This window comes from Calypte anna, chromosome 18 (genome assembly GCF_003957555.1).
Source record: "Calypte anna isolate BGI_N300 chromosome 18, bCalAnn1_v1.p, whole genome shotgun sequence".
Classification (NCBI taxonomy): Eukaryota; Metazoa; Chordata; class Aves; order Apodiformes; family Trochilidae; genus Calypte; species Calypte anna.
Genome location: NC_044263.1, coordinates 1,120,472 through 1,134,746, shown reverse-complemented (window position 1 = coordinate 1,134,746; position 14,275 = coordinate 1,120,472). Strand labels below are relative to the sequence as shown.

The 14,275-nt window shown below is 61.3% G+C and overlaps 2 protein-coding genes across 2 annotated transcripts; both read left to right on the top strand.

Moving 5' to 3' along the window:
* Window positions 1-258: 258 nt before the first annotated feature.
* On the top strand, window positions 259-8,460 carry TTYH2 (tweety family member 2). The gene is made up of 14 exons (XM_030461984.1): window positions 259-409; window positions 889-1,061; window positions 2,162-2,273; window positions 3,139-3,359; window positions 3,441-3,536; window positions 3,612-3,684; window positions 3,766-3,835; window positions 4,052-4,107; window positions 4,202-4,294; window positions 4,382-4,474; window positions 4,567-4,709; window positions 5,190-5,375; window positions 5,513-5,591; window positions 7,182-8,460. Exons 1-14 carry the CDS (start codon window positions 281-283, stop codon window positions 7,260-7,262), a joined length of 1,605 nt encoding a protein of 534 aa, XP_030317844.1. The 5' UTR covers window positions 259-280; the 3' UTR covers window positions 7,263-8,460.
* A 573-nt stretch (window positions 8,461-9,033) lies between these two features.
* DNAI2 (dynein axonemal intermediate chain 2) lies at window positions 9,034-13,585 on the top strand. The gene is made up of 13 exons (XM_030462111.1): window positions 9,034-9,216; window positions 9,315-9,476; window positions 9,568-9,689; window positions 10,227-10,369; window positions 10,572-10,685; window positions 11,322-11,461; window positions 11,556-11,678; window positions 11,815-12,038; window positions 12,249-12,387; window positions 12,615-12,761; window positions 12,842-13,146; window positions 13,197-13,422; window positions 13,577-13,585. Exons 1-13 carry the CDS (start codon window positions 9,034-9,036, stop codon window positions 13,583-13,585), a joined length of 2,037 nt encoding a protein of 678 aa, XP_030317971.1.
* Window positions 13,586-14,275: the final 690 nt, after the last annotated feature.

Sequence of the window (14,275 nt, the reverse complement as noted above, 5' to 3'; positions counted from 1 at the left end):
ACATCCCAAGGAGGTGACAAAGGGCGGTGTCTCTGCAGGGGGGAGGTGGCCACGGGGGTGTCCGCGCAGCGGGGTCGCAGCCCCTGTAGGGGCAGCACTGAGCCGCCGTGGGGGGTGGGTCCCGGGTGGGCGGGGAGTCCCGGGGGCGTCCCCGGGGGCGGGGGCGTGTTTGGGGGGGCGGCCCCTCCCCTCCCTTCCCCTCCCGTCCCCTCCCCGGGCATCGCCCCGCGGCGTGGCCGCTCGCCCCCCGCCATCCCGGCCCGGTCCCGCCGCCCCCGCCATGCCGCCCGCCCGCTCCCCGTACCTCCCGCCCTGGTGGGCGGCATGGCTGCACGGGCTGCCCCACCGCGACCTCCGCCTCCAGCCCGTCCCCAGCACCTTCCGACCGCGGGACCCCGACTACCAGCAGGTACCGACCCCCGGGACCCCCTCCCATCCCCTTCCCTCCCGCGGCGTGGGGGCTGCGCGGAGCGGGGCTGGGGGCTGGGGGCAGGGGTCTCGTCTCTCCGGCTCCGCACAAAGCGCCCTTCATCCCCTCCCGCGCTGCCGGCCCCCCCACCCCTTTGGGGGTCACCCCTCGCCTTGGCACCCGCTCCTGCAGCCCCCCCGCATCCCGCGACCCTCAAATAAAGGGGGGTGCAAAGGGTGCTCACCGGGCTCCTGCCCCCCCCCCCCAGCCCAGGGCATGGACTGCCGTGACCCCTAAATGGGGAGGGGGCTTCTCTGCACCCCACAGCTCGATGGCCCCGCGTGGGCACAGGGCTGCGGACACTTCCTCTTTGCCCCTCACCGTGTGATGGTCCCGTGGGGTGCTGGATGTGGCCGCATCCTGCTCCCCGCCAGCACGTGATGGCCGCAGCTCCAGGCTGTCCCCTCTCTCCTTCCCAGTCGCTGCTGTTCCTGGGCTTGGTGGCCGCCGTCTGCCTCGGCCTCAACCTCCTCTTCCTCACCGTTTACCTGATCTGTTTGTGCTGCTGCAAGAGGGACCGGGACCCCGAGGTCAAGCGGCCCCACTCCTGCTGTGTCACCTGGATGGCTGTCACCGCCGGGCTCATCTGCTGGTGAGAATGGGGACAGGGACACGGAGCTGTCCCACTGTCACCAGTGGGGTCTCTCTGCTCTCACCAGGAGTCGCTTTAATTAGATCTGTGCAATTAAATATAGTCCATCCCTGACACCTCCTGCACACCCCCGCTGTCAGGGCAGCTCCAGGACAGGCATGGGGACAGCCCTGTCCCTGTCCCCACCGTGGCCATGCCGCCTTTCCCAGCTAATCCCGAGTGGGATCGGGGCCGGGTCGCTAATCCCAGCCTGGAGCAGATGGCGGGTGGCAGTGTGACCCAGCTGGCAGGTCCCACATGTGCCCAGCTTTAATTGTGATCAGAGCAATGAAGTGAGGGGACACTGCTTGTCCTGGCAGTGCTCTGGTGGCTTCCCAAACCCACCTCAGGTCTTGGCAGCCCGGGGCTGGGAGGTTCCCCTGCCCGCCACCCAGTGCCCCCCACGCACAGTGGGGACAGGATGGGACAGGGACCTTTTGCTGCCTGGTCACAACCTTCTTGCCAGACAAAGGATTTGGTTTTGCCAGGGCGGAGCAGGATGCCTGCCTGCTGGCACTGCACAGAGGAGCTGGGAAATGGCACTGATAAGCTTGGCATGAGCCCCCCGGGGACCCCCACACCCTCAGGGCACCCACGGCAGGAACCGTTCTGCAGCTCCCTGGGTGCTTTGAGCCCCCTGACAGCCACACGGAGCCTGCCCGAGCCCAAACCATGGGGTTAGGATGAGGTTGGATTTGATGATCCTGAAGGTCCTCTCGAGCCCGAGCTGCTCTAGATTCTGTGTCCCACGAAGGGGACGGTGTCTGTCCATGTTATCAGCACCTGCCACGGGGATGGAGGGAGCTTGGGGTCTGGCAGGAGGGAGCTTCAAACCTGACCCCTGGACCAGCTCCATCCCAGGGTGTCCCCCGGCCCCGTGGGCACAGCAGGGAGCAGTGCTGTCCCTGTCCCATCAGCTTTGGCTGGAACCAGGATGCACCTCAGTGTCCCCTCCCCAGCTGGTGTCCTCTCATCCTCCCTGGCCCCAGGGCAAGGCAGCCATGTCAGGAAGGGGCATTTCCCTCCCCTCTAATGGGGGGGGGTCTCCTCTCTGCCTGCAGCATGGCCGTCGGGATTGGCTTCTATGGGAACAGTGAGACCAACGATGGGGTCTACCAACTGCTCTATGCCCTGGACCATGCCAACCACACCCTGACTGGCATCGACTCACTGGTAGGGCCTTGGGGCAGGGTCCCTTCACCCAACCCCCTCCACATCCCCCAGGGTTGCATCAATCCCCCCTTTTGGGTTCGGTTCCATCCTGTGCTGCTGGCTGAGCCCTGGGGCAGCCATGCTGAGTGTGGGAGGGTGACCTCACCCTGCAGAATGGGGCCTTTGTGGCCAGGAATGGCCCAGGGGGGGGGCCATGGCAGGGCTATTCTGGGGGATGGATCTGGCTCAAGCACAGGAAGGGGGGGTTGATGTGGGGCTGCTCTCCCAGGGTATCATTAAATCCCTGAATCCCAGACTGGTTTGGGTGGGAGGGGATCTTAAAGACCATCTTGTCCCCCCCTCTGCTATGGGCAGGGACATCTCCCCCAGCCCAAGATGGTCCAAGCCCCATCCAACCTTCAACACTGCCAGGGATGGGGCAGCCACAGCTGGGCAACCAGGGGCTCAGCACCCTCACCCTAAAGAATTTCTTCATAAGATATCATCTCAGTCTTCCCTTTTCCTACTTGAAATCCTTCTCCCTCATCCCATCCCTCCAGGCCCTTGTCCCCAGTCCCTCCCCAGCTTTCCTGGAGCCCCTTCAGGCACTGGAAGGTGCTCTAAGGTCTCCCCATTGCAGCCTTCTCTTCTCCAGCCTCAACACCCCCAACTCTCTCCCCCTGGCTCCAGAGCAGAGCTGCTCCAGCTCTCCCAGCAGCTCCAGAGCCTCCTCTGGAGTCTCTCTAACAGCACAGGAGCATCATCTCCGTGGCCTCCTCTGGGCCAAAGAGTTCTGCTGGGCCAAAGAGTTCTGCTGGGTGTGGGTCTGACAGTGGGGAAGCCCCCAGTGCCATCCCAGCAGGACTGAGCATCCCGGTGTCCCCAGGTGGCCGGCACCACTCTGCAGATGCAGGTGGGCTTGGAGCAGCACCTGGGGCGGCTGAACGAGCTCCTGGCTGCCCGGGGGGATTACCTGCAGACCCTCAAGTTCATGCAGCAGTTGGCAGGCAGCATTGTCCTGCAGCTCTCGGGGCTGCCAGCCTGGCAAGGGACCAGCACCGACCTCACCGCGCTGGCCAACCGCGTCGCCTACGTGGAGCATTACCGGTGAGCGGGGAGAGGGGCGCCGGGGCGGCCCCGGGGAGGGGAGGGGGCCCCGGGGGTGACGGAGCCTTCCTCTGCACCCAGGTGGTTGTCTTATCTCCTCTTCTTCCTCCTCGTCCTCACTGTTTGCCTCCTGGCCTGCCTGGGGCTGGCCAAGCGCTCCCGCTGCCTCCTCACCACGTGAGTACCCCCTGACCGGGCTCGGCGGTGCCGGAGCTGCCGGAGCCGGGGCCGTGCTGACCCTTCTCCCCTCAGGATGCTGTGCTGTGGGCTGCTCACCCTCATCCTCAGCTGGGCCTCCATGGCCGTGGACACGGCGGCAGCAGTGGTGAGCTGGGGGGGGTACCGGGACGGAGCTGGGAGCTGCGGGACCCTCCCCATCCCCACCCTGACCCTCTCATCCCTGCAGGGCACCAGCGACTTCTGCGTGGCCCCGGATAAATTCATCATGAACCAGACAGACAGTGAGATCAGCGTGGGTGAGGGCCCAGGGCATGGATGGGGCAGGGACCCCAGTGTTCCCCCCCAAACCTGCCTGGGGATTTGAGGGAATCTGGAGCTCTCTGCTGCAGTGCTTCACCCCTCCACGCTTCACCCCTCCACGTTTCACCCCTCCACACTTCACCCCTCCACGTTTCACCCCTCCACGCTGCTCCCCGAGGGGCTCACACTGCTGCCTTTCACTTGCTTTGCAGAGGTGCTTCACTATTACCTGTATTGTGAGCAGACCCTGAGCAACCCCTTCCAGCAGGTAAGGGGGGAATCCAGCACCCCACTCGGTGCTGCCCAGGGCGGGGGGGTGGCCCCAAACCTCTCCATCACCACTCCTTGCTCCCTGCTCCTAGGTCCTCACCGTCTTCCAGCGCTCCCTCACCACCATGCAGATCCAGATCCAGGGCCTGATACAGTTTGCACTGCCCCTCTTCCCCACAGCCGAGGTACAGGGTGGGGGGAGCCAGGACCCCCTACCCCCCCTCTGCTTCTCACCCTGCCCAGTGCTGTCCTGACCCCCCCATCTCCTGCAGAAAGACCTGCTGGGGGTCCAGCAGCTCCTCAACTCCTCAGAGACCAGTCTGCACCAGCTCACGGCCATGCTGGACTGCCGGGGGCTGCACAAGGTGAGGAGGGGGATCAGGGTGGGGGGGTGCGGTTCCCAGGGTCACAGCTTTCCCCCCAAACCAGCCCTACCCCATCCCATCTCCTCCCACAGGACTACCTGGATGCCCTCATTGGCATCTGCTATGATGGGGTGGAGGGTTTGCTCTACCTGGTCCTCTTCTCCCTGCTGGTGGCCGCCTGCTTCTCTGCCATCATCTGTGCCACCCCACGAGCCTGGAAGCACTTGGCTGGCAGGTGGGTGTGTGTGCCCCCAGCCCCTTGCTCTGAGCCCCATCCCACACTGCCAGGGATGGAGCAGCCACAGCTTCCTTGGGCAACCTGGGCCAGGGGCTCAGCATCCTCATGGCAAAGAATTTCTCCCCACAATCTAACCTACATCTCCCCTCTTCAGTTCAAAGCCATTCCCCTCATCCCATCCCTCCAGGCCCTTGTCCCAAGTCCCTCCCCAGCTTTCCTGGAGCCCCTTCAGGCACTGGAAGGTGCTCTGAGGTCTCCCCATTGCAGCCTTCTCTTCTCCAGCCTCAACACCCCCAATTCCCACCCTGGCTCCAGAGCTGCTCCAGCATCTCCATGCCCACCCCTGGAGTCTCTCCAGCAGCTCCCATCCCCTTCTGGTGCTGGGGACCCTAGAGCTGGACCCAGCACTGCAGAGGGGGCGAGGGGGAGCACCCCAGAGGGAAAATCCCTTTCCTTGACCTTCCTATTCCCTGGCAGGGACCAGGACTATGATGATATGGATGAGGAAGATCCCTTCAACCCCCAGGCCCGTCGCATCGCCATCCCCCACCCAGCCCGGGGGCAGCTCCGCAGCTTCTGCAGCTACAGCAGCAGCCTGGGCAGCCAGAGCAGCCTGCACCCCCCTGCACAGACCATCTCCAACGCCCCCGTCTCCGAGTACATGTGAGACCCCCCATCCCTTCCCTTCTCCTTCTCTGCAGCCGCTGATACCCCCCCCTGGCTTCACCTCTGGGGTGAAGCATCCTCTCTCTGTTGGGGACAGAGGGTGAGGGTGGGGGTCCCCCTGTGCTCCCCCCCAGGAACCAAGCAGTGCTCTTCGGTGGGAACCCCCGCTACGAGAACGTCCCCCTGATCGGCAGAGCCTCTCCTCCCCCCACGGTACGGTGGACAACTGAGGGCAAATCCTTTTTGTGACACCCCGGGGGGGTTGCTGGGATGGGGGGGCGGTGAGGATCCCCTCTGTTCACCAGGAAGATGTTTGCCCCAAGGACCAGCACAGTCTGATGGGGGGGGGGGACAGGGAGGGGTAAGCTTGGTCCCTTCCTCATGCCCTTGCAGAGGATGTGCCCCATCTGGGAGAGCATCCTGCTGCCCCTCTCTGTAACCCAGTTCCTGGATGGCTGCAGGGAGAGAGGGCACCAGACACGTGCTTGGAGGAGACCAAAATAGTCCCTTCAGCTGCTCTTCTCTGCTTTATTTCTTATTTATTCTGACTGTCAAAGGGCGCTTGTCCCAGCCACCCGGGCGTGTTTACATTTCCCTGCTGTTTGTTTAACCCACCCTGCCTGTTAATGCCTGCTTTATTTTTTAATTTCATTATTATTACTTTTAATTTCTCTTGCATCAATTATTTTGGAGCTAAGTTGCCCATCAAGAGTAAGTTCAGCCACTTCCTTCTCCCTCCTCATTCTGGGGCAGCAGCTGCGTTCCCTCCTCATCCTCCTCCCCCTTGCCTCCCTCTATCCCCTCTCCTTTGGGGCTGATTTGTTTTCGGGGAGGGCTCAGGAGGGGCAAGACCATTTTTTGCCCCCAGTGTGGACAAAGTACAAGAGGATTTGCAGCTCCCATGCTTTGGGAGTGGGAATATTCCCTGTCTCTTCTCTGCACAGTCTTCCCCCGTTCCCTTTCTGGCAGCATTTAAGCAGCTTTGGTGCCTCCATCCCAAGCAGCAGTGCCCCCCCTGGGTTTGTCCCTCAGGGTGGTGGCACCATGGGGTCCAGGGGCACGGCAGGGACACTTTCCTCACCTCTTCCCAGGAGATTTTTGCCATCAGGTGAAAGCGTGGAGCCACGGGAAGCTGTAATCCGATTGTGCAGACCCAGCAGCTGGCAAGGCTCTTCCTTGGGATGGGGGGGTGCAACGAGGGGGATTAATTTCAGCATTTCTCCTGGCCCTGAATGGTCTAATTTAACCGTGATTCAGATCCCTGAGGAAGGACTTCCACGGTCCACAGTAACAAACTGGGAATAATCTTCCTTAATGCCTGGGCTGGGATGCCCCCACCCCTCCTGCAGAATTGAAATCAGCATTGGCAGGGCTGGAGAGGGGGGCTGGGGGCTTTGGCCTCTGCCAGGGGCTTGCTGCTACCCCATTCCCTTGGGATGTGTCCTAATGGGAGCCCCTCAGGATGAGTCCCTTGGGGTTGAATTCATCCAGGCTGTGCTGGGGGCTGAGCCTGCAGGCAGGGTGGGCTGGGGCAGGCAGGGGATGAAGCTGTCCAGCACCTGGGAAGGGACAAAGGGAAATCATCTTGGCTTGGGGAGGGGGCTCTTCCAGCCCCCTAAGAGGTTGGGGAGACCCAGCAGTGGGGGGTCTGTCCCCTGGCAGGTTGATTGGGGTTCACACAGACGGGAAGCAATTTTCCTTCTCCATCCTCAGGTTTTCTCCAGCAGCTCGGCAGTGTGGGGAGGATGGGGGTTGGTGGGGGGATCTGGGGGGTGTGCTGACCCCCGTGTCCTCTCCCCACAGTACTCCCCGAGCATGAGAGCCACCTACCTGTCTGTCACCGATGAGCACCTCAGGCCCCACGGCACCCAGTGCCCCGCGTAAGGCGCCGGCCCCGGGCAGCTCACCCCAGGAGGAAAAGCCACCGGTGTTTCCATCCCGGAAACCAAAGACACATCTGGAAAAGCCGTGGTGGGAAGGACAAGCCCCACACACCTCCTCACACCCCCCCAGGGACAGCTCCTGCTCTGCCTCACCTTTCCCTGCCTTATGGCTGACAGCGACTCCGGACCCCAACCCCACCCGGCAGCACCAGGACCAGGACCAGAGATGTCCCACTCCGTGTCCCCTGCCATGGCTTCTCCTCTGCCATGGCTTCTCCTCTGCCATGGCTTCTCCTCTGCCCACCCGGGGATGCTGGACATGGGGGACAGGACCCTCCTCAGATCCCTCTGCCCCACGCTGCCCCCAGCCCCATGAGGAGGGGTCTGCAGCTCCATGGCTGCCGTAGCCATGAACCAACCCCCGGGGACCCCAGACCCTGCCGCTGGCTTTGTCACCCCTGAGGGGGACAGCCCTGCCAGGGCTCCCCTGTTCCCCCTCGCTGTCCCCACCTTGGGCTGTAGGGTTAGGGAGGGTTTGGCCATTTTCCCTTTGCTTCCCTCCCGGGTTTTAGGGGCTCTCTGCAAGGCAGAGCTGTGGTTCGGTTCTGTCCCGGCACGGTGTGTGATGGTGGAAGGTTTGGGGATGGGTTTTGGGCTCGTTTTGGTGATTGATCTCTCCGGGCTGGCACCCCCCTCCTGCAGGACAGCCCTGGGGGGGACACGAATCCCAGGGAAGGGGCTCGGGGGCTGCCTGGGTGTCCCTGGAGCCAGACGAAGCCTTTTCCTCCCTGACTGCAATGAGCAGACACCTCCTGGCTTGTTGGGGGGTTCCCCATCCTCCAACCCCACTTCTGATAACCAAACCAGGGGGGGACACCCTGCAGCCATCCGGGGGGCTGTAATAATGATAATAATAATGATAATAATAATGATAACCCCTGCAGACCCCTAACGCCCTCAGTCCCTGTTCCCAGCATCGGTTGTTGGAAACGTCAGGGGATTTTTATATTAATTTTTTTTTCTTGTATGGGTTTGTTGTTTTGTTTTGGGGTTTTTTTTTTTGGCTTTTAACGTTTGGATGTAACAGTAGGAGAGCTGGTGTGCCCCACATGTGATCAAACCCCAGGGCTCAGCCTGGGACCAGGGCTCCAGCCTGGTTTGTACGGGGAAAAGACAATAAATCACTTTATACTAAACTTCTTTCTCCAGCCTGCCCTGCATCCGCCGCCGTGTTCCCTGCTGCCCCATCCCAGCCCTGGGGACCAGGACGGTCATGGGGAGCACAAAGGCCTCGCTGCCAGCCCAGCTCCCGCCATGGCGCTGCAATTAACACACTTTTAATTGGGCTTCCATCCCTCTGCGAGCCCCGTGGCAGGAGCCAAGTGCTGCCGGCCGGATCCCCGCACACAGGGACGGGGCACAGCTCGGCCTCCATCAACCCCAACACAGTCGGGGCGTGGGGCAGGGACCCCCCCCACCCCCTGCGCTAATTAACCCTCCCTGCGCTAATTACCCCCCCCCCCCCCTTTCATTAGCCGGGTTCTGCCCTCCCAACATGGCGGCGGGCTGCGGCCGTCACGTGACATCGCCCTCCCCAAGATGGCGGCGCCCTCCCGGCCGTTGCCTGGCAACGGTAACGCGGCCGCGGCCCCGCCGGACTCCCGGGCCTTTGGAGGAGGGGGTTCCCCCTGAGCCCCCCCGATCGCTTCCTGGGTCTCCCCTCAAGGTCTGGGGGCTGTGGGGGTGCCCGGGCCCCCCTTGGCAGGGCAGCCATGGAGATTGTCTTCGAGTACATGCGGAAGCGCAGCGAGTTCGGGCGACCATGCAACTTCTCCGACTGGCCGGCCCAGGTCACCCTGGACATCCCCCCCGACCCCAGCCTGGCCAGCGACTTCATCCTGAGGAGCCCCGTGGACAGCAGCGTCCAGCACACCAGCGAGATGGCGGCACACGAGGTGGGTGCTCGGGGTCCCCTCCGTGCCAGGGGGGAAAGGGGAGGTCGGCACCCCCGGGGCTCAGGTTCCTGCACCCTTTATTCTGTGCCACCCTCCAGGTCAACACGGAGAGGATGGAGGTGGAATCCCGCGGTATCAACCACGTGGAGGGCGGCTGGCCCAAGGACATCAACCCCCAGGAGAAGGAGCACACCGCACGTTTCCGGAAAAAAGTGGAGAAAGAGGAAAACTACGTCAACACCATCGAGCACCTCAGCACCGTAAGGTCCTGCCTGTCCCCCCTCCTGCTCCCAGAACCCTCCTACCCTCCCCTCTGCAGCTCCCTGGCCTCTGCCTCTGCTTCCCCCGCAGCTGATGGAGCACTACGTCAGGCAGAACAACACCATCAACATCTACGAGGAGTACTTTGAGGAGGAAGAGATGGTGGAGCTGGAGGATGAGTCCCCCTGTGCAAAAACCATCAACATCCTCAGGTAGCACAAGCAGCCAGGCTCACCAGGACCCAAGCAGGTTGCTGAGTGTTTGGAGGCAAAGGAGGAGGAAACCTGATGGATTTAAAGGAGTTCTGGGCTGTTCTGTGGGGGCAGAGACCCTCTGCAGCCCCCTGCTCCATGGCTCCATCCCTTCTGTCCCCTCCTGCCCAGGCCCTATGAGGAGGGGCAGCACAGTCCCAGCTCTGAGCATCTTCCAGCAGTGTTCTAGGCAGGATTTATTCTTTTTGGTGCCTTGAAGGTTATTTCCAAATGTCAGGGGCTGTGAGGTTGTTTCTAGAAGTCAGGTCCAGTAACTTCATTGGATTCTTAGAAACATATAACTGGAAAGGCTTTATTAAACCACCAACTCTTCTCCCCCCTGCCAAGCCCCCAGGAGAATCATTTCCTGCACTCGATGCTCCAGGGCTCCAGCTCATTTTAATTGTGATGCCCACAGCTTCCTCTGGGACACAGCCCAGGGCGTGCCAGAGCTGTTAGCAAACCAACATCTTCCCTTGGTGTCCTGTTCTCTAAAAGGGATCCAAATGTAATCAAGAGGATGGCCACACACATCTCCTGGAACCCCAACATCTCCGAGAAACTGGCCGTGGCTTATTCCAACCTCCAGTTCCAGCACAGCACGAGGAACATGAGCTTTGACTCCTACATCTGGGATCTTGGTGAGGGGAAGGGAAAACCCAGCAGTGGGTAATGCTGCTGCTGAGGAAGCTCTTTGCATCTTCAAAGTGTGTAATGAAGCCCCACAGCTCTCCAGGGGGGGTGGACAGGGGCTCGGGTTCTGCTTTGCCCACGGATCGATGCAGAAAAGGGGAGAAATGGGACTGCAGTTACACTTTGCTCTTTTTCATCCCTTCTTGGTAGAAAATCCCAACAACCCAGAGCTGTCTCTCACGCCCTCATCCCCTCTCGTGTGCCTGGAATACAACCCCAAGGACAACAACATCCTGGTGGGAGGATGCTACAACGGGCAGATAAGTAAGGAGGGGGGGTTAGTGTGAGGTTGTGCTAACGAGGCTTTGTTTTACTGCAGCAGGAGCCTGGCTCCAGCACCCCTGCACTCACAAAGGATGAAATGGCATCAGTGTCACAGCCCTGCAGAGGAGACAGGGAGGTGCTCAGCTTGCCCAGGTCCCCAGGAGGAGGAGGACACAGTGCCTGGCAGCCCCTGGCAGGGATCTCTGGACCTGGCAGCTGAGCAGCACGCATGCCCTGCTCCCACCTCGTGTCTCTGTGTGGCAAAAGCCCAGAGGTGTTGCCATCACTTCATGCACCACATTGTCCCTGTGCTTGAAAGAGGGCCCCTCTTTGCCAGCTTCATTGACAGCTCTGCTATTGACTCAGCCAGCCCAGCCCTTGGGTTTAATTGCTCTCAGTTCAGTGCTTTCCTGGCTGTCTGCAGCAACACTGGGCTCTGATGGGGCTGGCACTGTGGGTGATGGAGAGCAGGGACCTCCCTTTGTCCCCTGTGGCATGGCCCCAGCCGAGCATCCCTCGTGTCCAGCTGCCTGATCACCCCTGAGGGCAGCAGGACAGCACCAACACCTCCTGGCAAGCAAAGGAGCTGAGCAAAGGGAACTGGTGCAGATCTTGACACCTCCTTTTCCTTCCCAGCTTACTGGGACATCAGGAAAGGAGAGCTGCCCGTGGAGGTGTCCACCGTGGAGGTCAGCCACAGGGACCCCGTGTATGGAGCCATCTGGTTGCAGTCCAAAACAGGCACTGACTGCTTCTCAGCCTCCACTGACGGGCAGGTAAGGGGCAGGGAACAGGGGACCATGGGCTGGCACAGGGCACGCCACCCTCCCTCTGCCTCAGCAGCCCCCTGCCACTGCTTGTCCCCCCCAGGTGCTGTGGTGGGACATCCGCAAGCTGTCAGAGCCCACCGAGAAGATGATCCTGGATATCAGTGGGAATGAGGTCCTGAAGAATGCTCTGGGTGCTGCCACCCTGGAGTTTGAGCCCACCCTGGTGAGCAGCCCTGCCCTACCCTGAGGACCACCCTCTCTGCACCCAACCAGCACCCTCCCCAGGGGTGCCTTGCTGCCCTCCTGCACCAGGGGGTCCTCAGCCTCCTGTAGCTGCTCTCTCCTGCTCCCACCCCCAGCCCACCAAGTTCATGGTGGGCACAGAGCAGGGCATCGTCATCGCCTGCAACCGGAAGGCCAAGACACCCCAGGAAAAAATCACTGGCACCTACACGGGCCACATTGGACCCATCTACACCTTGACCAGGAACCCTTTCTACCCCAAAATCTTCCTGACTGTTGGCGGCTGGGCTGCTCGGATCTGGTCAGAGGAGATTAAGGAATCCCCAATTATGTGCACCAAGTAAGTGTGGGTGTGTGTTTGTTCCTTTCTGTGGAAGGGTGTTAGGGACACACAACCGGCAGGGTCTGGTCTGCTCAGGTGGTGGGACAGTCCCCAAAGCAGCCTCACCAAGTGTGCCCAGGCCTGGGCTGGTGGCTGTAGGTGCTGTTTAGGCAGGAGCCGTGGTGGATGGAGGCCACCAGCCCATCCCCACTGCCTCGTGTCTGCTGGCAGGAACCACCTCTCCTACCTGATGGATGGATGCTGGAGCACCATGAAGCCAGCTGTCTTCTTCACTGCCAAGTCAGACGGGACTCTGGATGTCTGGGACTTCCTCTTCAAGCAGAAGGAGCCAACCCTAAGTGTGAAGGTTGGGTCCCTTGCTTGGGGAGGGAGCTGGGGGCTTGGCACGGAGCAGGCAGGGATCAAGTCCCACCCTGCCTGCATGGAGCCCGGGATAAGCTCCATGAAGCAGCATTGTCCCCTCAGCCCAGAGCTGTACCTGGAGTCCAAATGCCCCAAAACATCCACGGAGTCTCCTGTTAGTGTCAACCAGGTGGATTTGCCTCTGTGCCCACACCCATCCTACCTCCCCAGGTCTGCAACGAGTCCCTCTACAGCCTGTGCCTGCAGGACACGGGCAGTGTCATAGCCTGTGGCTCTGAGCTGGGCACCATCACCCTGCTCCAGATCTCCTCGGGGCTCTGCACCCTCCAGAGGAACGAGAAGAACTCTGCCAACGCCGTACGTGTCCTCCCAGCCACCAAACACCGTGCCAGCTCAGGGCAGAGCCCCCTGCTCCTCAGCACCCCTCACCCCTCCAGATGTTTGAGAGGGAAACCAGGCGGGAGAAGGTCCTGGAGGCCCGGTACCGAGAGAGGAGGCTGAAGGAGCGAGCCCAGTCTGTGGTCCTGGATCTGGATGAGGAGGAGAGGCAGAAGGAGGAGACCCCCCAGGAGCTGTTTGCCCGGACCCGCAGTGAGTACCTGGAGACCATCCAGGCAGAGATGAAGAAGATGGGGATAGAGACACAGCTCCCCCAGGACAAGGTACAGGGCAGGGGACATGGGGACATGGGGACACAGGGCAGGGAACTGCTGCCACAGGCAGGGGACAGGGGGGCAGCTCTGTCTTTCAGGTTCAACACGGCGAGGGAAAGAAGGATGAGAAGGAGGAGAGGAAGGATGAAGAGAAGAAAAAGGAGGAGGATGAAGAGAAGAAGAAGGAGGAGGATGAAGAGGAAAAGGAGGAGAAGGATGAAGAGAAGCAGAAGGATGAAGAGGAAAAGAAGGAGGAGGATGAAGAGGAAAAGAAGGAGGAGGATGAAGAGGAGAAGAAGGAGGATGAAGAGGAGAAGAAGGAGGATGAAGAGAAGGGGGAGAGGGTGGAAGAGGACACTCTGGAGGTCAGCACTCTGCAGCTTGCCCCCTCCTTGCCAGGGTTACTGCTCCGTGGCTCTCCTGGGGCTGAGGCTGCTGGCCCTGAGGGGTCTCTGCCTCAGTGGGGTGACAAGCAGAGGGTCCCACAGCTCCCTGACCCCACACCTTCTCCCTTCACAGGAGTCATAGCCAAGGTGGGATGGGTGGCTGACACAGGAGCCCTGGTGTTGGTCACAGATGCTCCCTGGCCCTTTGCCCTCCTGATTTATGTTGGGCTTTGTTGTTTTGTTTTTTTTTCTTGGGGTTGAATAAACAGGAGCATTTCCACATCAGGCTTCCTGTTTTGTCACTGCAGGGTTGAGCAGAAGGTGGGAAAGTCACGTCCTCTCCCTTTTGGTCTCCTCATTTCTGGCCAGGCCAAGGATCAAAGCTGGCTGCTGACTGTGGCAGGGTGCCCGTGGCATTGGGGTGTCCCTTGGGGTGTCCCCAGCCCGGGCCCAGGGTTATCAGTGCTGGGTAAACACAGCCTGGCTGCTATTCCCCACATGCTCACCCCCCTGCTAATCATTACCCAGCCCCATGGCACCGCTGCCAGCAAAGGGACACGGCACGGGTGGCATCCCCTCTGCTGGGGCTGGGGTCCTGTTTCTCCCCCTCCAGCTCTCCCCCTTCCCCAGGAAGGGTCAGCACCCACTGCTGGGCAGTGTCACTGTCACTGGGAAGGGTGCCAGGGCCCCCGGCAAGGACAGATGGAGTCACCAGTGCTGAACCCAGCGCCCTGCCAGACCCTGTGCTGTGGGATGAGCACCCATCCTGCCAGCCCAGCACCCCCACCAGTGCCAACCATGGCCAGGGCACAGCTGGGAGTGAGACCTCAAC

Excerpts from the sequence above, each read along its gene's own strand:
- DNAI2 (XM_030462111.1), top strand. The coding sequence starts at position 9,034 with ATGGAGATTGTCTTCGAGTACATGCGGAAGCGCAGCGAGTTCGGGCGA. Across the intron at positions 9,690-10,226 it reads AAAACCATCAACATCCTCAG|GGATCCAAATGTAATCAAGA; the intron begins GTAGCACAAGCA and ends GTTCTCTAAAAG. Across the intron at positions 11,679-11,814 it reads TGGAGTTTGAGCCCACCCTG|CCCACCAAGTTCATGGTGGG; the intron begins GTGAGCAGCCCT and ends TCCCACCCCCAG.
- TTYH2 (XM_030461984.1), top strand. The coding sequence starts at position 281 with ATGCCGCCCGCCCGCTCCCCGTACCTCCCGCCCTGGTGGGCGGCATGG. Across the intron at positions 3,537-3,611 it reads TCCCGCTGCCTCCTCACCAC|GATGCTGTGCTGTGGGCTGC; the intron begins GTGAGTACCCCC and ends TTCTCCCCTCAG. Across the intron at positions 5,592-7,181 it reads GAGCCTCTCCTCCCCCCACG|TACTCCCCGAGCATGAGAGC; the intron begins GTACGGTGGACA and ends CTCTCCCCACAG.